Consider the following 22,986-nt stretch of genomic DNA (forward strand, 5'->3'; position numbering starts at 1 on the left):
GGGGTTAAGGGATTTCTATAGTTTACCTGTTCAATAGGCGACCCAATTTCTGCATACAAACCTAGTGCTATATATTATAAAGGGATATTTGTGTCTATGACATGCTGTAAATGTGAGATTCATTGATTATAAAGCATGTTTGTGAGATGAGTGACAGATGAGTGATACTGATTTTATAGTTCAATAAACAAGAACTTGATATTGAGTGACCAATACTGTTGTCTGATTGACTCGAGCGAACAGTTCGCGCGGCGCCGCAGTCAACATGAATAGCTTATATTTTCTTTGTAATTTTTATAATAGTTTTAAAATAATTATTCAAATGCCTGTAGCACTGTAACTATAGCAAAGTATTCTACACCACAAAACAATGTGTCTGTAATATATTGTATTCAGAATAAAACAATATTAATCAAGATTGCTCTTTTGAACTGTTCTTATATCTTCTCATTTTATATAACATAACAAAGACATCACATGGGTTAATCTATGGCAAAGTACATTTTGCAGTCCCTAACCTTTATAGAAGTGTTACATTTGCAAAACACTGTAGGGTTTCAACTTATATACATTATAACATTAATCTTGTATTTGAACAGTTACACCTACTTGAGCCTTAACGTGGCAATATTTTTGTCTAACTTGTACTCTAATAATGTGGTCTAATTTGAAATGTTAGAATAAGAAATAAGACATCCTGTAATTCCAACATGTCGAATAACCCACATACCGTTAGCTATACTGCAATATGTAGAAATGTGTCTGCATTATGCACAGAAATGAAAGAGTGAACAAAAAGTTTGATGTAAAATTTTATTAAATCAACAAACAATAGTCCATCTTGAATGATCTGACGTAATTCCGGTAAAATTCCTACTTCTCTTCTACTTCCTGCGGATTTAAAGGACGATTTCGTTTGTGCGCCCCCTGTCCTTTCAAAGAATATCTCAACGGCGAACGCGTCAAGTATAAACGCCTAAACGTTTGGGGAGGTGTGCGCGCAGTCAGTGGAGGCTCGCGAAGCGGAGCCAGGCGCGAGTATAAACGAGGCTTAAACCTATTACAAGTAATGCAAATATAGTAATTGTTGTTCAGTGTGACTAAAATTATGCAATGAATAAATCAGCGTTTCTGAACAAATCTATTGAGTCAGTGATAGAGACCTGCACTCCCGCAGGAGTACCGCGGGACCCAACGCAACAGGGTGCGGCGCGGCACAACTCTTGGTGGGCGGGAAGAGACTCGTGTGTGTCTCCCGCAAAATAGAAATTATCTAAAACATATAAATTGTTATTTATCTTTTGCACAAAAGCAAAAGGAACAACTAATATTAACATTAAAATGATAAACATGTGCAAGCCAGGCAGAGTTTCTATTTATAACACGTGTTTAAAGGGTTGAGCAGTGTAGCCAATCACAGACTCAGCTGTTGATTTCTGGAATGCAATGGCCAATCAGAGGTGACTCACCACAGTGCTGAAATTGCGTGCTCACGAATCAAAAACAAAATCACAAAATAACAGTGGTTTGTGAATGTTGAGGCTTAGCCTAAATAACAAATATTTTATCGGGAGCGTTTATGCTGGGATGTTGTGGAGCTTAGGAGATGTTACAGAACCATTTCATGTAAATTTCTTCCATGTACAGAAAAAAAAATCTATATAGATTACTTTTATGCGGGTTTTTGCGAGCGGGACTAAACATGAATTTCGCGGGCGGGAGCGGGACCAGATATGATATATTTCTGCGGGACGGTCTCTAGTCAGTGACTCATTCATAAAGACAGTCCCCCCTGCACTGTTTCTGAATGAATCAGCCATTTGAATGAATTTTGAATTAATAATTCAGCGACAAAGACAGTGACTTTCTTCCACCTACTGGCTTTTATAGTTCCATTTCTGAAGACAGTTCTTTAAATCATTTGGTATTTCTATATTCAGAACTTTGTATTTAAAGTATTAATCTCATAACTTTGTTATTATGAATTTAAATGCAATCATGCCACCTCTGAGCTTCATTAAACAGTTTGCAAATATGCCAAAATGCAATTTTTATGTTCTTCTGTGCTCCTCTGTAGTGCAAAGATGAATTTTGTTGACCCTCTGATTTTATCTGATTGGTGACTTATTCTTCCTGTTTGTGCCATATTCAATTTACTGTTTTTAAAAAAGTTTATAATAGACCTATACGTTTATGAATTTGATGTAAAAGATGACACACATTTAATAATGTTAGGGAAAAAATGCCATTAGAGAGGAGCCCATCGAATCACTGTAAGGAGTCACATATCGCCTCATAATGGGAAGTTTGATTTTTGTCGTTGATCAAAAGGTGCTCCTACATTTTTTTATTTCAGAGCTTTTTATTAAGCACAATTAATGTCATTAATGATGCTTACATTATTGACTCATGAAAATGCGTATAGTATGCCAAATAAAAACAGAAAATCGTGGTACTGATACGCAAAAATTGACTTTGGCGTGCATATAATACGCAAGTATTTGGCGTGCAGTTTTCGCGTGCATATGATACGCATCTACCCCACAACCCTAATCCTACCCATTGCGTATCATATGCACGCCAAAGTTAATTTATGCGTATAAACAGTAGGCCATATCGAAACATAAACTCGTGCTATTGATACGCACTTTCAGGATTCCTACACAGTGTGTCTTGAATGACACAGGTAATTATCTCCAAGCAGAGAACTTTGGCCATTTCCACCTCTGAGTAGAATTATAGAGGAGTGCAGGGCTCACTGCTGTCTTATTATTGGAGGCGTTCCTTTTCCCCAAAACCTTGGCAGATACGGGGACAGATCTCTGGATTAATGATTCCGGTAAAGCGGCGTCATCCGTTAAACGTGTGAATGTTGCATCAACACTGCCTATAAATGCGCACGACATCTCCGTGATCTGCAGACAGACGCTTTATTCGGCGAAGAAGCTCGAGGACGAGGAATTCATCTGATCATTCAAAAAACAGGTACATTCATGCATTTGTATATTTCATTTGTTGATACAAGAAGCAGGTTGTCTTAAATAGATTTTTTTTTTTTTTTTTGACAGTCAAACTTTAGGAGAATGTAACTATTGAACACGTATTTTATTGCCCTTTTTACTTTTTTACACACGCAATAAACCATGAGAGGCTATGTATTAAATGTTACCACAACTAAGGTGTACTGCAGAGGACATAATGATGCGGAAAATTAGATTGGAGTAAAGCATTCTATTTAGATTAGATTAGATTAGATTCAACTTTATTGTCATTACACAAGTACAGGTACAGGGCAACGAAATGCAGTTTAGGTCTAACCAGAAGTGCAATAGTAGCAAGTGCAGTATATACAATGGTTGAATAAGTGCAGGACAAGGATATGTACTGAGTATATGTATAAATATATATAGAAAGATGGTTATTAATATAAACAGAATTTACAGGTGAATATGTATAGTGAATAAATATACAGAATTTACAGGTGAATGTGTATAGTGAATAAATATACAGATGGCTATTACTATAGGCAGAATTTACAGGTGATATGTACTATCAATATAATATATATACAGATGACTGTTACTATAAACAAGGTGTAAAAGTGCAGTGGAAGTGATTAACTGTACAAAATATTAATGTAAGCATTGATAATGTAACAACAGTCGGCAGTGCAAATGAGCATAGTCCAATTTAGGTATGGTAGTGCAAGATACAAAAGTAAACAGTTGTTACTGTGATAAATATTTACATTCAGTAGTGCAAATAAGGCAGATGTGAGGTAGGAGAGAAGAGTTAATAATATATGAGGAAGTGGATCAACGGGGGGTAGAGTTCAGTAAAGAGACAGCTCTGGGGAAGAAACTGTTCTTTAGTCTGCTGGTCCTGGTCCGGAGGCACCTGAAACGCCTGCCGGAGGGCAGGAGAGAAAACAGTCTGTGGGCTGGGTGAGAGGAGTCCTTAAGGATGCTGCGAGCTCGATGCAGACAGCGTTTCCTCTGGATGTGTTCGATGGCAGGTAGTGGAGTCCCTGTGATGCGCTGGGCAGTTTTCACCACCCGCTGCAGTGCCTTGCGCTCCGCAACAGAGCAGCTCCCATACCATACTGTGACACAGTTGGTCAGGATGCTTTCTATTGCGCAGCGATAGAAGTTCACCAGTATAGCAGAGGAGAGCTGATTCTTCCTCAGTGTCCTCAGAAAGAAGAGGCGCTGGTGAGCCTTCTTGACCAGGCTGGAGGTGTTGGTTTTCCACAACATGTCCGCCGAGATGTGGATCCCCAGGAACTTGAAACTGGAGACACGCTCAACAGCCATTCCATTGATGTGGATGGTGTCGTGTGTGCCTCTTGACTCCTTCCTGAAGTCCACGATGAGCTCCTTCGTTTTGGTGGTGTTGAGGAGCAGGTTATTTTCAGTGCACCATGTGGCCAGGTGCTGGATCTCCTCCCTATAGGCAGTCTCATCGTTGTTACTGATGAGGCCAATCACCGTGGTGTCGCCTGCAAACTTGACGATGGAATTAGATCCATACACAGGCTTGCAGTCAGAGGTGAAGAGGGAGTAGAGAAACGGGCTTAGCACACAGCCCTGTGGTACACCAGTGTTAAGTGTGATGGATGTGGAGCAGGTGAATCCTGATCGAACATTCTGGGGTCTGTTGGTCAGGAAGTCCAAAATCCAGTTACACATTGAGGTATTGATGCCCAGGTCTCCAAGTTTGGCTATTAACTTGGTTGGGATGACAGTGTTGAATGCTGAGCTGAAGTCAACAAACAGCATACGTGCATAAGTGTTCTTATTGTCCAGGTGAGTGAGCACAGAGTGCAGTGCCATGGAAACTGCGCCCTCTGTGCTCCTATTGCTACGGTAGGCAAACTGGTGTGAGTCCAATGTGGATGGTAGAGAGTCTTTTAGGTGTTCCAGGACCAGCCGCTCAAAGCACTTCATGACGATGGGTGTGAGTGCTACAGGGCGGTAGTCATTAGGGCACCTCGGACTAGAGTGTTTTGGCACTGGCACAATGGAAGTGCATTTAAAGCATGTTGGTACGGCTGCTTGGGCAAGAGACAGGTTGAAAATGTCTGTAAAACCCCAGCGAGCTGCTCCGCACATGCCCTGAGAACACGACCAGGGATGTTGTCTGGTCCAGCAGCCTTGTGCGCTGATCCGGCTCAGTGCCTTGCAGACATCTGTGGAGGAGAGTATGATTGGTGGGTGGTCAGCTGAGGGATTGAGCTTGGTGGCAGTTTCTCTGTTGTCTCTTTCAAAGCGAGCATAAAAGTAATTTAGCTCGTTCAGGAAGTTGACATCAGTGGCTGCGGGGGTGGAGTGGGTGGGTTTGTAGTCACTGATGGCCTGAATGCCCTGCCACATGCGTCGAGGGTCAGAGTTGGAAAAGTGTCCCTCTATCTTTAGCTTGTAGCAGTGCTTGGCCTTTTTGATGCCCCTCTTCAGGTTTGCTCTGGATGTGCTGTAGGCTTGTGCATCTCCTGATCTGAAGGCAGTGTTGCGTGACTTCAACAGGAGTCGCACTTCCTTGTTCATCCAAGGCTTCTGATTTGGATATGTGGTGATCTGTTTCTGGGTTGTAACACTGTCAATGGTGATATTGATATGATCCAATACAGAGGAGGTGTAAGAGTCAATGTCTGTGTGAGCGCCACTGGTGGCTTGAGAAGCAAACATACTCCAGTCTGTGTGTAGAAACCTTTCCTGGAGTGTGGAATCTGCCCCCGCAGGCCACAATTTAAATACTTAGCCTACATTTAAATTCATTCATTTAGATTCAGCTTTTATCCAAAGCGACTTACAAATGAGGAATACAACAAGGGATTCATCATAAAAAGGGAATAAATACTAGAATACTAGATTCAGACATCGTTTAGAATAGTTAGAACAGTGAGGGATTAAGTATTTTTAAAAGAATCATTTCAGCTCTTTAAATCATTTGGAAGGTTATTTCTAAAACTTTGCATTTAAAACATAAATCTCATAACATTGTTATGAATTTAAATGCAATCATGCCACCTCTAAGCTTCACTAAACAGTCTGTAAATATACCTAAATGCCTTTTTTTGTGATCAACATTTTATTAAACTTAACACAAAATTGTACACATTTCTTTGTTACATAGCAAATATATACATATCTGTGTGTACTCAAAAATACAAAACAAACAACATATTCAACCTATATACAATTGCAAAAGCCTTGAAACTAGAAAATAAAACTGATACATATAACAAAAGAAAATACAATATAATTTATAACGTTGTTGAGACCCATTTACATTGTGTACTAATCCTAAGGGAAAACAGGTGGTTTCAAAAGTACAGCAATAACTTTATCCCAAACATCCAAAGTTGAACTTCGTGCTTTATGAATGATAGCCAATGATCTTTCTATAAGAACAATATCTCTAAAGTAATTGCACCATTCTTTTATTGACGGGGGTCCAGGAGAAAACCAAGAATTAATTATGGTTCCCAACAATGTAGTGTATGTAGAGAAAAGGAGCGGTCCAAGGACCGAACCCTGAGGAACCCCTGTGAACAGTTGATGTGCTTTGGATACCGATGACTTAGAATCAGCTTTTGCAATTCGCAGCGCTTCAGTGACCATCAGCAAGGCAGTCTCAGTTGAGTGACTGCTTTTAAAACCTGATTGGTTGTCATCCAGCTGGTTACTCTGAGAAAGAATAGATGATACTTGATGAAGTGTTTTCGTTATGAATGGGAGAAGAGAAACACGTCTGTAACTTCCCACAAGTGCAGTGTTTAGTGTGCGTTTTTGTTTTTTGGATTGCTGTGGGGAAAGTGCCTGTGAGGAGAGATGTGATGAAATACTTTTGCATTTGATCCCATAATCTTTTCTGAGAGAAACTTTATGTTTGCTTGTAAAACATTTGTGATGGAAACAATAAGAACAATATTTCAGTGCTTTTGTGGATGAGTGCAAGTTTCTCAGGCAAATGCAAAAGCATTTCAATAGCAGTTTTCCTTCCCATCGCTTATCATTTCCATTACTATATGATTCATATCCCTTTAGGGTAAGGCTGGGTAACTTTGATCCTGGAGGGCCATTGTTCTGCACAGTTTCCCTCTAAACCTAATCAAACACACCTGAACAAGCTAATCAATGTCTTCAAGATCACTAGAAAGTTATAGGCGGGTGTGTTTGATTATGATTGGAGCTACACAGGATAATAGCCCTCCAAGTCAAGTCACCTTTATTTATATAGCACTTTATACAATACAGATTGTGTCAAAGCAGCTTTACAGTGTCAAAAGGAAAATAGTGTGTCAATAGGGCAAGAGGACGATTGTAAACACTAAATTTTTCAGTTCAAGTCAGTTCATCATTGATTCAGTGATGTTATCATCCATCTCAGTTCAGGTCTTTTCCAATAGTATCTGTGCAATCAAGTCGACAATATTGCCAGAAATGAAGCGTCCCCAACTAAGCAAGCCAAAGGCGACAGTGGCGAGGAACCAAAACTCCATCGATGACAGAAATGGAGAAAAAAAACAAACACAAAAAAAAAAAAACCTTGGGAGAAGTCATGCTCAGTCGGGGAGACAGTTCTGCTTAACTCCAGCTTGCAACACGAATCAGGACTTGATATCCATTATAATGCAATTTTTGCTTTTTTTTTTTACAGTCCAGTATTAGTGTCCAGAAAGAAGCTTTCCAAAAATGAAGATTAAATCAGCGCACCTGCGGACCATCGAACACAAGTTTGTGTGCGTTCAAGGTATATGGAAGCCCAAACGTTCTCATCAGCTGGTTACACAGAATAAGCAGGAATCCAACTCTGGAAACTCAGGAAAAGGTCTGAACCTGTGCTGTTCCCGCTGAATGCTTCATGTGTTATCTGTCTGTGTCACAGTCATTACTGTATGATGTGATGGCTACAGTACTTTGATGTCATTTGTAGTTTCTTGTTTTGTACAGTAAAGTTCTGTTTTGTTTTGTTTTTCAACTGTTCCTTTAATGAAAGTGTTTGCATAATGATTTAATTCTAATTCCAGCAATATGATTTGTCTTGTCTTATTCAGTCAGTGTGTATCATATCACGTATGATGGAAACAGAAAGTGCATGGCGTTTGGCTTTGAGGTGAAAAATAAGTCTTCCCTGGTGTTCCCTGTTGTTACTCACGGTGAAAAGCTCGAAGTTGAGGTAATGTCTCAGACACTGAATTGCAAAGAAACCACTTATTGTTAGACATGGTGTCAAATACTTTCTTGTGCTTTTATTTGATCATTTCTGATTCTATATAATCAGGTCTGCTGGCTCTCACACACAGGTTTTACCCACAGACAAGCCGATCACGGCAGGAAGCTTTGATGAAAAGTTCTTGTTTCAGTGGTGTGGCCAAATCATTTCTGGTGACTGGAGGAGTCTGGAATCAGTGGCTAAACCCAAAACGTACCTGTGTGTTGAAAAGGGCAAAGTGACCATCACCAAAGAACGGGTTCCGTATTTTAAAATAAAATACTCAGATAAGAAAAAAGGTAACGTTTCTGAATGTTTGCGAGAGTATTATTGTACTTTGTGGTTAGTTACTGTGTCTGCTGACACTGTAAAATCTAATCATCCATCTCTTGCATTAATAAAACATAACAGATGAGGAGTCACGGAGTAGCGGATCAGACAAAATCCTAGAGAATAAGACAAATGAATACAAAACGATCTCCTTTCAAAGACGCAACTTGAAACGAGGATCTTCATGCTGCGAGGGATCGGTGGCACCCAATAAACCACTGCGCTGCAGGTACTTCAAAAGAGTAATCCATTACTGATTCCAAATTACATGACAAATGTAATCCATTACATTACACATTTTAGGTAATATAATCAGACTACTTTTATTTTTAAACAAGAAAACATGTTTTACATCAAAAAGAAATGAGAGAAAACAAACAAAAACAAACAATACAATAGGGCAGTATATATTGTTTTTTTAACAAGTGTGTAAATTTATATTTACACATGTACATTTAAACGCACCAAATGTTTAATGCAAACTCTTTCCACCTCCGTGACCGGGTAATTGTATGTTGTGAATCAGACTACTTTTAGATTACTTTTGACCTAGCTCATCTATCACATTGATTTAAATGTTATAATGTTGTACCATATTGATATAAAAATGAGTAACACTTTATTTCGATAGTCCACTTTAGACATTCTACTAACAGTAAGTAACTTTGCAACTACATGTCAACTAGCAGTCATGAGAGTATTATTATTAGTATTTTTTTTCCAGCTGCTTACACACATTTTCAAAACTTTACACACAAATGCAAGAATTGCACACAAAATGCAAAATGCCTCGCATCTCTTGCAAAATGAAGCACTGCATTCAAAATATCACAAACACATCTCAAAAGCAAACATTTGCAAACACCTTTGCCATAATATTAATTCCTGTTAGATTTGTGTGTGTTGCATTGAGAATTGTGTGTTGTGTTTTGCAAAAAATGTCCACTTTCTGACTGTATATAAGCTGTAGGCTATTTTAGACAAGAACATTTAAAAGATAAACAAGAGGAATTATGGAGAATCAATAAACAATGAATAATGTGTAATCAATAAAATGTAACTGTAGTTTGATTACGAGTATTTTAAAATGTAATATAATCTAATTACAAGTCCTTCATTTTTGGAATCTAACTGTAGACGTCACATTTGTGAAGAGCACTTCCGTAAAAAGTGCATTCATATGCTTAAAAATATGTTCATTCATCAGTTATATGTTAAAATGTATGATAGTGTCATTGACGTTTATTTAAAGCACACTTTTGAGCACATGTAAGCAAGCCCTTACTACGCAGTTTCCTTTCTAATTGCATTTTCTTGCTTTTTATGCTGACTTTCCCTGTAAAGCCTGACATATGAAATAACAGTCACATAAGTGTCAGGCATTTATGGAAAAAAGCACCTCACCAGGGATCAAAAATATGCAACTTGGTGCAGTTGCTGATTTTTATATGGCTAGAAATTAAAATGAAATTCTGATAGCTTGTAGGTAAATATAAACCTCAGTTGTCGCTCTGTATCTCCCAATAATGTGTTTTAGTAAGAAGATATTTGCTTATTTATGCTTAGATTTATTTTGGGGTCAAAACATACAGTATAATGCAGTGAAATACACTAATAATTGAAGTTGGATCATATTTGATACTCACATTTTAACATGGGTTTTCAAGTGTGGATAATCAAGTAAACCTAAGCTGCTTCAGTTCAGCAGGTGTTTGTCTTGAAATATTAATAACAATATAAAAGCTATTCTTGTTATGAAATCACCGCGATCTCACAGCAAAAAGACAAGTGTACAGGACCTGAAGGAGAACAGTTACACTGAAAGAGCTGCTAAAAAAGTATAATCTACAAATCAGGCGTGCAGTGGATTGTGAGCGACAGGTTTTTTTTGGATCATGTTGATCATTATTTAGAGGCATAATTTGAGTATCCACCAAGAAAAGAAGAAGAGATTGACAATGAACTGAAATTAATCTTACTTTCTTTTTTTTTTAGGAAAACCAAGAGGATAAAGATGTCAGTGAAGAGCTGAAGCGTTTTCACCAACAATTCAGTTCAATTCAAGTTTATTTGTATAGCGCTTTTTACGATACAATCGTTGCAAAGCAGCTTTACAGGAAATTAAGTTTCTACTATACACATATATATATACATATATACATACATGCATACACATATGCACACATGCACACATATATACACATAGATATGTGAAGAAGAAACCCAATATATTTAAGTTATGACAGACTTAACTTGGTAATTCTGTATGTTGTCTGAGGGTTGGCATCCTCCGTGGTCCTCTGAGGGGTTGCCATCATCTCTTCTCAGGTGTTTGGTCATCCCGGATCTTTTTAAGGGTTGGATCCAGACTGACGCTTCAGTAATTTCTAGATTTTTGACTTGGCAGAATCAGAGAAACAGATAGAGACGTAATTAGCGTAGCTGCTGTTCTATTCAAGCAAAAATGATTTGTTCAACCCAATCTAAAGAATTATAATATACATTTGATTAGATATAAATGCAGTACAAGATTATTGTGTGAATGCATGGCTAAAGAGATGTGTCTTTAATCTAGATTTAAACAGAGAGTGTGTCTGAACCCCGAACGTTATCAGGAAGGCTATTCCAGAGTTTGGGAGCCAAATGTGAAAAAGCTCTGCCTCCTTTAGTGGACTTTGCTATCCTAGGCACTACCAAAAGTCCAGAATTTTGCGACCTTAGGGAGCGGGTTGGATTGTAGCGTGGTAGAAGACTAGTTAGGTACGCAGGAGATAAACCATTTAGTGCCTTATAGGCAAGTAATAGTATTTTGTAATTGATCCGGAACTTAATAGGTAGCCAGTGCAGAGACTGTAAAATTGGGGTAATATGATCATATTTTCTTGACCTGGTAAGGACTCTAGCCGCTGCATTTTGGACTATCTGTAGCTTGTTTACTGAAGATGCCGGACAACCACCTAACAGTGCATTACAATAGTCCAGTCTAGAGGTCATGAATGCATGAACTAGCTTTTCTGCATCTGAAACAGGTAGCATGTTTCAAGCTTGGCAATGTTTCTAAGATGGAAGAATGCTGTTTTTGTAACATGGGAAATATGATTTTCAAAGGACAAGTTGCTGTCTAATATAACACCCAGATTTTTGACTGTAGAGGAAGTAACAGTACATCCGTCTAGTTGCAAATTGTAATCAAAAGATTCTGAGTACTGTTTTTGGTCCAATAAGTAATATCTCGGTCTTATCCGAATTTAATAGGAGGAAATTATTGGTCATCCAATCTTTTACATTTTAACACAATCTATTAGCTTAGATAGTTCAGAAGTTTCATCTGGTCTTGTTGAGATATATAGTTGAGTATCATCAGCATAACAATGAAAACTAATCCCGTATTTTCTAATAATATCACCAAGGGGCAACATGTATATTGAAAATAGCAGAGGACCTAGGACAGATCCTTGTGGTACTCCATACTTTACTGGTGATAGTTGAGATGACTCCCCGTTTAAATAAACAAAGTGGTAGCGATCGGATAGGTAGGATCTAAACCATCTTAAAGCCTGCCCTTGAATACCCGTATACCTGACTGAAATTCTTCATAGAGATCATTTTTTTGCAAGAAGCAGCACAATTGAGCAGACACAACTTTTTCTAAAATTTTAGACATAAACGGCAGATTTGAAATGGGTCTGTAATTTGCCAGTTCACTAGAATCTAGTTGTGGTTTCTTAATAAGAGGCTTAATAACCGCCAGCTTGAATGGTTTTGGGACGTGACCTAAAGATAACGATGAGTTAATAATATTGAGAAGCGGTTCTTCTGCTACGGGTAACAACTCTTTCAGTAGTTTAGTGGGTACAGGATCTAATAAACATGTTGTTGGTTTAGATGCAGTGATAAGTTTATTAGTTCTTCCTGTCCTATAGTTGTAAAGCACTGCAGTGTTTCTTTGGGAGCTGTGAAACTGAAGTACTAGACAGTGTAGAACCTACATTTGTTATTGTATTTCTAATGTTATCTATTTTATCAGTGAAGAAATTCATAAAGTCATTACTATTAAACTGTGAGGGAATATTTAGGTCGGGTGGCGTCTGTTTATTTGTTAATCTAGCCACTGTGCTAAATAAAAACCTTGGATTGTTTTGGTTATTATCTATGAGTTTGTGGATATGCTCTGCCCTGGCAGCTTTTAGAGCCCGTCTATAGCTGGACATACTGTTTTTCCACGCAATTCTAAACACTTCCAAGTTAGTTTTTCTCCATTTGCGCTCAAGATTACGAGTTTCTTTCTTGAGAGAATGGGTATAACTGTTGTACCATGGCGCAGTACGTTTTCTCTAACCTTTTTATATTGAGGGGGCAACAGCTTCTAATGTATTAGAGAAGATAGTGCCCATGTTGCTAGTCATTTCGTCTAGTTCACGTGTATTTATGGGTACACAGAGCAGTTGAGATAAATCAGGCAGGTTATTTGTGAATCTGTCTTTGGTGGCTGGAACAATAGTTCTGCCCAGACGATAACGCGGAGCCATATAGTTAATATCGGTAATATGCAGCATGCACGATACAAGGAAATGATCAGTAACATCATCACTTTGAGGTACGATATCTATATCAGTAAGATCAATTCCATGCGATATAATTAAATCTAGCGTATGATTGAAACGATGAGTGGCCCGGTGACGTTTTGCTTGACTCCAAAAGAGTTTATTAGGTCAGTAAACACAAGTAAACGCAAGTCCTAACGCAAAAGGGCTTTGATCATTCTGAGAAAACATGAGCGCAAGTGGAGCGATTCCGCCAGGGGTCTTTGAGGCGTTGCATTTTCTCCATTTATTTGCATGTGTTTCACTTTTATTTGTATTTCAGTGAGGTGTGTTCCGCACATTACTCATGGTGTTATTGTGCAAAGCTGACAGCAGGTTAAGATTCATGCTCGGATGCAAGCGATTGAACCAGAAAACTGCTAAGAATTCCATTAGAATTACAGTGATAGGAAATGCAGTGATGTTGGGCATATCTCAATTTCTAGTGTTTCTGAAAGAAGTCTCTTCTGCTCACCAGGGCTGCATTTATTTGATCCAACACTCATAAAAATAAAGGTGTTTGATAGGTTCTTCACAGCGATGCCATAGAAGAACCATTTTTGGTTCCACAAAGAACCATTCAGTCAAAGAACATCTCTTTCTTACCTTTTTATAATCTGAAGAACCTCTTTCACCACAAAGAAGCTTTTGTGAAACAGAAAGGTTCTTCAGATGTTAAAGGTTCTTCTGCATCGCTTTGTTTTTAAGAGTGAAATACAGTAAAAGCAGTGATATTGTGAAATATTGCAATTTAAAAATACGTGTTTTTAATTAAAATGTGTAATCAATTCCTGTGCTGTATTTTCAGCATCATTACTCCAGTCTTCAGTGTCACATGATCTTCAGAAATCATTCTAATATGCTGATTTACTGCTCGAGAAACATTTCTGCTTATTATTCTTGCAGAAACACAACCGTTTAAAGGCTTGGGCTAAGTAAGGGGGAAAAAATTACATTTTAAATTGTAATAATATGTCCCATTTTTTTAATGTATTTTTGCCCACCTTGAGCGTAAGAGACTTCTTAAAAAAAACAAAAAAACACTTTTGACCAGTAATATATGCATTATTCGATGCCAGTATCAGTAATGAGAGTACTTTGTTCACACAGTGAAAATTTCCACAAGAAGTGCACAGCATCATGAAAAAACAAAGCTGCAAATGTTGGATACTTGATGCACTCAACAGCTGCAGCTTTGTTTACTTAGCAGACAGAGATCTCTCATGCTGCCAGATGACAAAATAACCTTATGAAATCCACACACTAGTCTGGAAAGTAGGTAGCAGAAAGTAAAAGTGCATATTTTATAGTATGTCACGTGGGACACAAAGAGGAGTCAGTAAAAGTTCAGACAAGCGCGCCCTCTGCAGGTGATGCAGTGTAACTGCTGAACTCAGATCAGAATGTTTTATCAGTAAAGTGCATTGCACTAGAGTTTGTATAGCTTATGCTACATCTAATATGCATTGTTTTTCTAGTAACATGACCTGCAAATATATTAATGTATCTGATAACCATATTATATAAAAGCTGTGAAGCTGAAATAATCAGCTCGTTCTGCAAGCATAAATTGACTATGAATTTTTATATATGCATGTATTTCTTTTTTATTCGTATATTGTATTTTACTTATTTTTTTTGACAAAATCCAAGCACACCTCATTTCTGTATCATGCACTGACTAAATAATATATGCAAATGTGATGCAAAAATGCATATTTTAAATTTAAAAATATTCTGGATAGATTTATATGTAGCTGATACTTCACTCTATTAATGACTACCAAATAAACATATACTTTCCAGTGTTTGGCCTTGTTATGCATGAATGACAATGTAGAGTAAGTGAAAAAGAAATTAGCCGACTTTACACAATTCTCAAAATAGTGATATGGCATTTTTAAAAATGATTTTTAATTCATTCTGTATTTGTGTGTGGAGGGGTCTGTGCAGGAAGGAGAGAAAGAGTACAAAGCTATGCATTTAAGCACATATATATGAGAACATACAGTACATGGCAACATGAGAGCTAAATATAGCCCTGGAAAGCCTGCAGTGCACAGAATAGCGTTTCTGTCATGAGTCACGTCCTTCTGATGCCCTGCTGCTCTCATCTCTCTCCTCTGTATACATATCATCATAACGGAGCTCTCGCCTCCAAATCACACTCCTGTACATTGCTCTCAATTATTTGTAGGCACTGATTTTGACAGACACTTTTATTCTAAGCAACTTATTCAAATGCAATGACCTGCAGTTAAAAACAAAAAAGTTCTGTGTTGACAAATCAAGAAGAGACTAATAATCAAGGTGAACACTAACAAATTTATTATTTACACAAATAAAATAAATGTCCTTACAATGTCCTTGAAACAGTACTCTGAGTATTAGAAATTGCTTGAGAATAGAACAGAACAGAATAGAATAGAATGAGAAATGTGTTGTGGCTTCCATGAGTTCTGAAGGTGATTATAGTTAACTAAAACCTTTTAAAAATTACTTGAAATAAAATAGACATGACTAAATAAATGAAATATTTCTTTAAAAAAAAATAATAATAATAATTGTTTTAGGTTGAAGTACTAAAATAACTTAATAAAGAAACACACACACACACACAAAAAGACAAAACTACAAAAAAAAAAAAATGTTGACTAAAATGAAAAGGAAAACAGAAAATATAACAAATTTGAATTCAAAATATTAACAAAAAGTAATCAAAGTTACTAAAATAACACCAGCTCTGGGGCACGCATAACAATGTATTTAATGAGAATAGACAGTAAGTAAATAATAAAGAATAACAAATAAAAACCATATAAACATATAAAAGAATGAATAAAATAACACACATATTTGTTACAGACGTGCACATTATGTACTGTACAGTATATGCTTCTATGTATTTACAGAAACATATTTTCTATGTATATTAAGTTGCTTTAGATGAATGATTCTGCTAATTATGGAATGCAAAACCAATCAATGAGATGTATTAATATTATTTAGTATATTAAAAAAGCCATGTTTATCCTTATTGCAAGTGAGCATAAATGTGTCCCTGCAGCACAGAAGCAGTCATAAGCAGCACAGCTATATTTGTAGCAATAGCCAACAATACACTGTATGGCTCAAAATTATCCATTTTTCTTTTATGCCAAAAATCATTAGGATATTAAGATCATGTTCCATGAAGATATTTTGTACATTTCCTACTGTAAATATATCTGAACTTTTTGATTAGTAATATGCATTCCCTCAGATTCCAGATTTTCAAACAGTTGTATCTCAGCCAAATATTGTCCGATCCTAACAAACCATACATCAATGGAAAGATTATTTATTCAGCTTTCAGATGATGCATAAATCTCAATTTCAAAAAAATTGACCTTTATGACTGGTTTTGTGCTCCAAGGTCACAGATTTCTGTGGTCTGATTCACTAGTGAAACTCATTGGGAAGTGGAACTATAACTGGTTAAGCGTGTCTGCCTGGCATATAAGCAGTGCAAGGTGAATGGAGATCTCTCAGGATTAGTGGATTGAGAGTGAAGCTCTCAGCACAATCTGAATGAAGCACAGTCTGTCTGACAGCTGTTTGCATCTTATCTTCATCATCATCATCAGCAGCAGCAGCAGCGTGGCAGAGAATGTGAAATAATCTCCTGAATCAGAGACGCTCTGCCAGCCGTGCCATTGCATATACCCTTGAACTGTCATCAGTGAAGCTTAGCGTGTGTGTACGTGTGCGTGCGCGCGTGTGTGTGTGTGTGTGTGTGTGTGTTTGTGTGTGTGAGAGAGAGAGAGAGAGAGAGAGAGTGTGTGTGTGTGTGTGTGTGTGTTTTTGTGAAAAGTCAGGACATAAATGTGTATAATGACGAGGGTATGGCAGGTATTACAAGGTGAAGGTGACTTTTCAGGACATTACTCCATGTCCCCACTTTTCAAAACGCTTATAAATCACTCAGAATGAGGTTTTTTGGGGAAAGTTGAAATGCACAGTCTCCTGTAAGGGGTAGGTTTAGGTGTAGAGTTGGTGTAGGACAATAGCACATACAGTAAGTACAGTATAACAACCATTACGCCTATGGAGAGTCCCCACTTTTCACAAAAACATGTGTGTGTGTGTGTGTGTGTGTGTGTGAGAGAGAGAGAGAGAGAGTGTGTGTGTGTGTGTGTGTGTGAGAGAGAGAGTGTGTGTGTGTGTGTGTGTGTGTGAGAGAGAGAGTGTGTGTGCATGTGTGTGTGTGTGTGAGAGAGAGAGAGAGAGAGAGAGAGAGTGTGTGTGTGTGTGTGTGTGTGAGAGAGAGAGAGAGAGAGAGAGAGAGATAGTGTGTGTGTGTGTGTGTGAGAGAGAGTGTGTGTGTGTGTGTGTGTGTGTGTGTGTGTGTGTGTGTGTGTGAGTGTGTGTGTGAGTGAGTCTTACCATGACTGATTATGAATCACGTCAGATGAGGGTCACGGGGTTTAACTCTCAGCGCTGATGCAATAGGACTTTATACAAGACATGAGAATGAGGAGAGACAGTTGTTCATCGTTACTGTAAAGCGAGACGGCGTATCCCTTTACAGATTTAGCTGTGAGCTGCGTGAGTGGTAACAGATATCCTTCTATTCTAAACAACTGAGAAGCTTTTTTCTTCCCCGAAAAGCCTTCAGTATGTGATTTGCCTTCTTGAAATGTATCCTTTATTTAGCCAGGAGAATCCCACTGAGACTTCACAGTCTCTTCTTCCAGGGAGACCGGGTCGAGACGGAAGCACGTGAAGTTGAACAAAACCAACTACAAAACAATTGATAAGGATCAAGTGAAACATGTACAAGAGTACATTTGACAATGACTTCTAATTTAACCTAAATAGGAGCAATTTGGAGGAGCTCACTGAGAAAAAAAAAACAAATCTGTGAAATTTACAGTAAAAAAACAAACAAACCAAAAAACTAGTGCTGTCAAATGATTAATCGCGATTAATCGCATCCAAAATAAAAGTTTTTGTTTACATAATATATGTGTGTGTACTGTGTATATTTATATATACATACACACACATGCATGTATATATTTCAGAAAAGTATGTTATGCTTGTCTATTAAATAAATGTACATATAATATAGCTAAATTATATCAATATAAATATATACTTGGAAATGCACGTAAATATTTTCAAAATATCCTACTGTATGTATGTGTATTTATATATATATATAATAAATATACACAGTACACACACATATGAAAAAAACTTTTATTTTGCATGCGATTAATCGCGATTAATCATTTGATAGCACTAAAAAAAACTGTTTGCAAGAACTTTACTGTAAAAAATATAGTAGCAACAATTTAGGTTTTATGGATTGGACTTAAAATTACAGTAACACTTTATTTTAAGGTGTCCTTGTTATACATTACATGTACTTACTATTATAATAACAATAAATTATGCATAATTAAATGCAAGTAACCCTAACCCTAATCATATAGTAAATACATGTAGTTAATTAGTATTACTCAGTACTTAAATGTATAATTACACTGTAACAAGGACACCTTAAAATAAAGCATAACCCACTTCAAAAAAGTTTTATTAACTGATATAATATACGTTTATAATATAATAACCACCATTCCCAGATACTTTTCCGAAAGCGCTGAAGATACTAGCCTAATATATAGAAGGTACCTGAAATCATACACAAAAAACACCATTATGACACTAAAATAATGCAATAAACAGATGAATAGTTCACCAAAAACGAAAATTTCCTGAAAATTTCCTCACCTTCAGGCCATCCAAGATGTAGATGCAGAGTTTGTTCTTCATCAGAACAGATTTGAAGAAATTACCATCACTTGCTCACCAATGGAGTTGAATGGGTGCCGTCAGATCGAGAGTCCAAACAGCTGATAAAACATCACAATAATCCACACCACTCGCGTTCGTAAGAAATACACCTTTATTCTGACGGCACCCATTCACTGCAATGGATCCATTGATAAGCAAGGGATGGAATGCTACATTTCTTCAAATCTAAAGGTGTGTTTGAGCAGGTCTGTTGTTTGTCATATTTAGATACAGCATCAGATGTTAAAAATATTATTCTATCCTGATGGCTTTGTGAAGCATTGTAGGTTATGAATTTCTTAATAATGTATTTGTTAATGGTGCAATTCTGAGCACATGACTGAGCTGTTGACTCATGATGAAAATGTACGTACGGTTAAAATACAACTTCTTTCTTGAATATCTGCTCAAACTCCTTTTCATTCGCAGACAAGAATGCATTCTTCTTCGAAGCCAAAATAACCGCATGTCACTTTGAAAAAACGGATTACAAATTCCAAAGTACATATTATTCCTCATCTTGCACAACCTGACAGTGTCACAAGATTTAATTTGATTCCAACAGGCCTTGAAATCCTTGCACTCTGGTTTTCTTCTGTTTCAGGACCTGCTGACTTCCAAGAGCAGAAAATACAGTCAATAGAACTGAAACTGTTTGGCTTTCTTCAAAATATATTATTTTTATGTACCACAGAAGAAAGAAAGTCAGGTTTGGAATGACACGAGGGAGAGTAAATGATGCCAGTATTTTTATTTTTGGGTGAACTGTCCCTTTAAGTAAACAAGTGGCCTGTTTTAATTGCCATCAACTAAAACCACATGATTTGAAGTATAATTCATGTCCAGTGCAGGATGTTTAATTGCTCAAATTATGATGTACTGTATAAGAAACAGTATTAGTGGTGCTTCCGTTATAGCCAGCTAACACTAATTAGTTATATATAATTAGTTAATAAATGTAACACAGCTACACTAATGTTGTCATCAGCTGCACCATCCTAAGCATCTGGATGCAGCAGTAGTTTTCACATGTAATAAAATGAAAACAAGTAGATAGCATAGAAAAAGAACAGAGAACACTAGGTCTTTTTTTTTAATGTATGTATGAGAGATATAAGAGATGCTGCAGGTCAAGCACTAAACATTATGAAAGATTGTGATTTGTGTTTGTTGCAGTATAAACGTGATTGTTTTGGGAGTTTGCAGAAGCCAGGATGATGACGATCTAGTGACAGCAGCTGCATTTCACTGGAAAAACTGCTTGAAAACAGCATTTCTGCAGATCTGCTTGGTGTAGAAGAATCACTCACAACGCACAGCTGTCAAGAGTCACGAAAGAGTAAAACAAACTCAGGTTGTCAGCAAAGAAATTCTATTTATTGTTCAAAGGAAGTTTGTGGAGAATTACAGCAGAACACACTCGACTGAACAGCTGCCTTTATCACATAACACAGTACAGACAAGAATGAGGTCAAAACTCATGGATATTGAAGTTAGTAAAAAATCCCTATGGCTCCTGGGTGGCGCGTATGGCTAATTCTCGTGGTTACAGAAGGCCTGGAAATCAAAACTCTCACTTTTTCTCCAATCAAATGAAAAATATCCAACACCCACGACAAAAAAACAAAAACAAGAGGAGCAGATATACTGCAGTAAGACTCGCGACAACTTAATAAGCAGAGGAAGAGATCGCAGAGAAATAAAGAAGATAGTTATGTCATTGGGGTTGTTGAAAAAAGGAACACAAGCTAAACTGAGAAGTCTAGTTTGTATATCACAAATCTTGCTCTTCCGAGACCTTAGGAAATGAATGGAAAAGCAGTAAGAAATATCTCCCTATATAATTGCATCCGACTTTTATTTGTTAAATAGCCTGTTCACAAAGCATTTATAATTGATTCTATAGGTCTATATATAAATATATTTCTATATATATATATATTTCTGTATATTGTTTTTTAAAAATAAATCTATTTAAACCCAGCTGGGTGTTGTTCTACATTTGATTTCCTTTCCAGTTATGTCACCAAAGCTCTAAAACTACTAATTCACCCATCAAGGTCAAACCCGGTAAATTTAGTGGCATCTTCGATGCACTTCCCAATTCAGTTCATACAATCAGAATAATTTGCTCGATCCTGACAAGAAACAGGAGGAGAACTAAATAAAAGCCACCAGCCGGCGTGACACTTTATAGCACCATTTTAACGGTTTGTACATTGTTGCTTGAACTGTATTGTGTGTCCACACAACCTGCAATATTGACGCTGTTTGATCTGAGTCTTATATATATATATATATATATATATATATATATATATATATATATATATATATATATATAAAATGTATACACACACACACACACACACACACACACATCCTGAATGAGCTAACTATGAGATGCACACCAAGTCGCTCAGATGATGCTGGTTTGCTCTCCATCGCAGGGTACAACACCAAAAACACCTATAGTAGAGATAATCATCGGTTCTTCTTGACACACTAACACTATAACATCCCTGCTTGTGAACTCAGTCTCTGCGTGAAAGGGTGCTTGCTTTTCTTTCTTTATAAAGGGGAAAACTTTCAAAATGACAAGACCTACAGAGAGCAGCCAGCAGAAAAATCCATTTATCTAGCCAAACATAGTCTACACTGCTTTAAACAGGTTTCTCTTACATATACACGACAGTGTTTCTCAGTCAAACATCTTTTTATTCGCCGTCGATCGTTTCATGCATCCCCCTCCAGAGCGCGACTCTCGCTCTGCGCGGTTGCCCAGCGACGCGACACCTCCGCCGGTCAGTCGTCGTCCAAATCGTCGCCCTCAGACTCCTCTTCGGTTCTCCGCTCGAACGTTTTATCTCTGTGCCGCTCTTGGATCTCCTTCATCTCCTCGGCGTAGCGGCAGAACGCTCCGCCGAATTTGCTCCACGCTTTGAAGGGGATCGTGATAGAGTTTCTGTAGCTGGGTTTCACCTCGCTCACACGCAGAAACACGCCGTACTTGTTGGAGCCCACGTCGAAGAAGAACCGCTTGGAGTCCACGGTTATTGAGGTCCCCTCAGGTAGCTCCGAGTAACCTCCTCCTGCTCCTCCGCCGCCGCAGGCCAGCTCCTCGTCGTCGCCGCCGTAGTCGTCGACCAGCTTCGCCAGCGCGTCGCGGAACTCGATGAGACCCTGAGCGGGGAGAGCGATAGTTTGCCCGGATTGAATCCCTCCGCCTCCGCCGCCGGGAACACCGAACCCGCCGCGGTTAACGGTCTGCCGGATCCGCAGGAATCTCCCGCGCTGGTTCTCCTTCAGATCGAGGTAGTATTTGCGGTTTTCCCTCACGAGATACTCGCTCTTCAAGGCCCGTCTAGGCCCTCCGTCCTCGCCTCCGGAGGACTGCGCGATCTGCTCCGGAGTGCTGGGCCCGAGCTGGGCGTAGTGTTCGATGAAATCCCCGAGGTAATCCCGGAACTCCGCTGCGACCGACATGGAAAGCGTCAGGCGGCTTTTGGAGCCCCCAGCGCCGACCTCGGCGATCTTGATGAACCTGCCCTTCGAGTTCTGCTTGACGTCCAGATAGAAGCGCTTGTTCTGGATGTCGAGGCGTTTGGACGCCAGCTCTTGGGTCTCTTGGTCCCTCTGGAACGCTTGGAACCCGCTCCCTCCGCCGCTTCCTCCGCCGCCGCGCTCACTCCCGCTGTCCCCATCCGCCATCTTCACCATCACCCAGAGCTCAGCTATTTTTTTTCCCACCCGTATTTCATCAGGTCCCGCCTTCTGACCCGAGAGCGTCCTATGAGTGGGCCGTTGCTCTGGAACGTCACCGCCTTAGAAACATCTTGTGATTGGTTGTTTGACGTGTCAGTTATTTATTCTCTTCTCCTATTGGATCGTCACCCGTCTGTCATGCGAGTAAACACCAAATCCTCGTTCTCTTTGGTCTGTCAAAGTGTAAATCCCACCCTATTGTTTTGACAGTACAGTGGTGTCGATAACGTTACGTACTTTACACAAGCACTTC

At 38.3% G+C, this 22,986-nt stretch overlaps 2 protein-coding genes across 2 annotated transcripts; one reads left to right on the top strand and one right to left on the bottom strand.

Annotated features, from left to right (window-relative positions):
- The first annotated feature begins 2,900 nt into the window (after positions 1 to 2,900).
- Positions 2,901 to 11,520, top strand: LOC131541470 (uncharacterized). The gene is made up of 6 exons (XM_058777226.1): positions 2,901 to 2,985; positions 7,660 to 7,830; positions 8,057 to 8,178; positions 8,306 to 8,513; positions 8,626 to 8,773; positions 10,540 to 11,520. Exons 2-6 carry the CDS (start codon positions 7,695 to 7,697, stop codon positions 10,574 to 10,576), a joined length of 651 nt encoding a protein of 216 aa, XP_058633209.1. The 5' UTR covers positions 2,901 to 2,985; positions 7,660 to 7,694; the 3' UTR covers positions 10,577 to 11,520.
- An 8,803-nt stretch (positions 11,521 to 20,323) lies between these two features.
- Positions 20,324 to 22,718, bottom strand: purba (purine-rich element binding protein Ba). The gene has a single exon (XM_058777225.1). The coding sequence runs from the start codon at positions 22,686 to 22,688 to the stop codon at positions 21,774 to 21,776; it is 915 nt and encodes a 304-aa protein (XP_058633208.1). The 5' UTR covers positions 22,689 to 22,718; the 3' UTR covers positions 20,324 to 21,773.
- Between the last annotated feature and the right edge of the window lie 268 nt (positions 22,719 to 22,986).

The sequence above is a fragment of the Onychostoma macrolepis genome, chromosome 05 (genome assembly GCF_012432095.1).
Source record: "Onychostoma macrolepis isolate SWU-2019 chromosome 05, ASM1243209v1, whole genome shotgun sequence".
NCBI lineage: Eukaryota > Metazoa > Chordata > Actinopteri > Cypriniformes > Cyprinidae > Onychostoma > Onychostoma macrolepis.

Excerpts from the sequence above, each read along its gene's own strand:
- purba (XM_058777225.1), bottom strand. The coding sequence starts at position 22,688 with ATGGTGAAGATGGCGGATGGGGACAGCGGGAGTGAGCGCGGCGGCGGA.
- LOC131541470 (XM_058777226.1), top strand. The coding sequence starts at position 7,695 with ATGAAGATTAAATCAGCGCACCTGCGGACCATCGAACACAAGTTTGTG. Across the intron at positions 8,179-8,305 it reads GTGAAAAGCTCGAAGTTGAG|GTTTTACCCACAGACAAGCC; the intron begins GTAATGTCTCAG and ends TCTCACACACAG. Across the intron at positions 8,514-8,625 it reads ATACTCAGATAAGAAAAAAG|ATGAGGAGTCACGGAGTAGC; the intron begins GTAACGTTTCTG and ends AAAACATAACAG.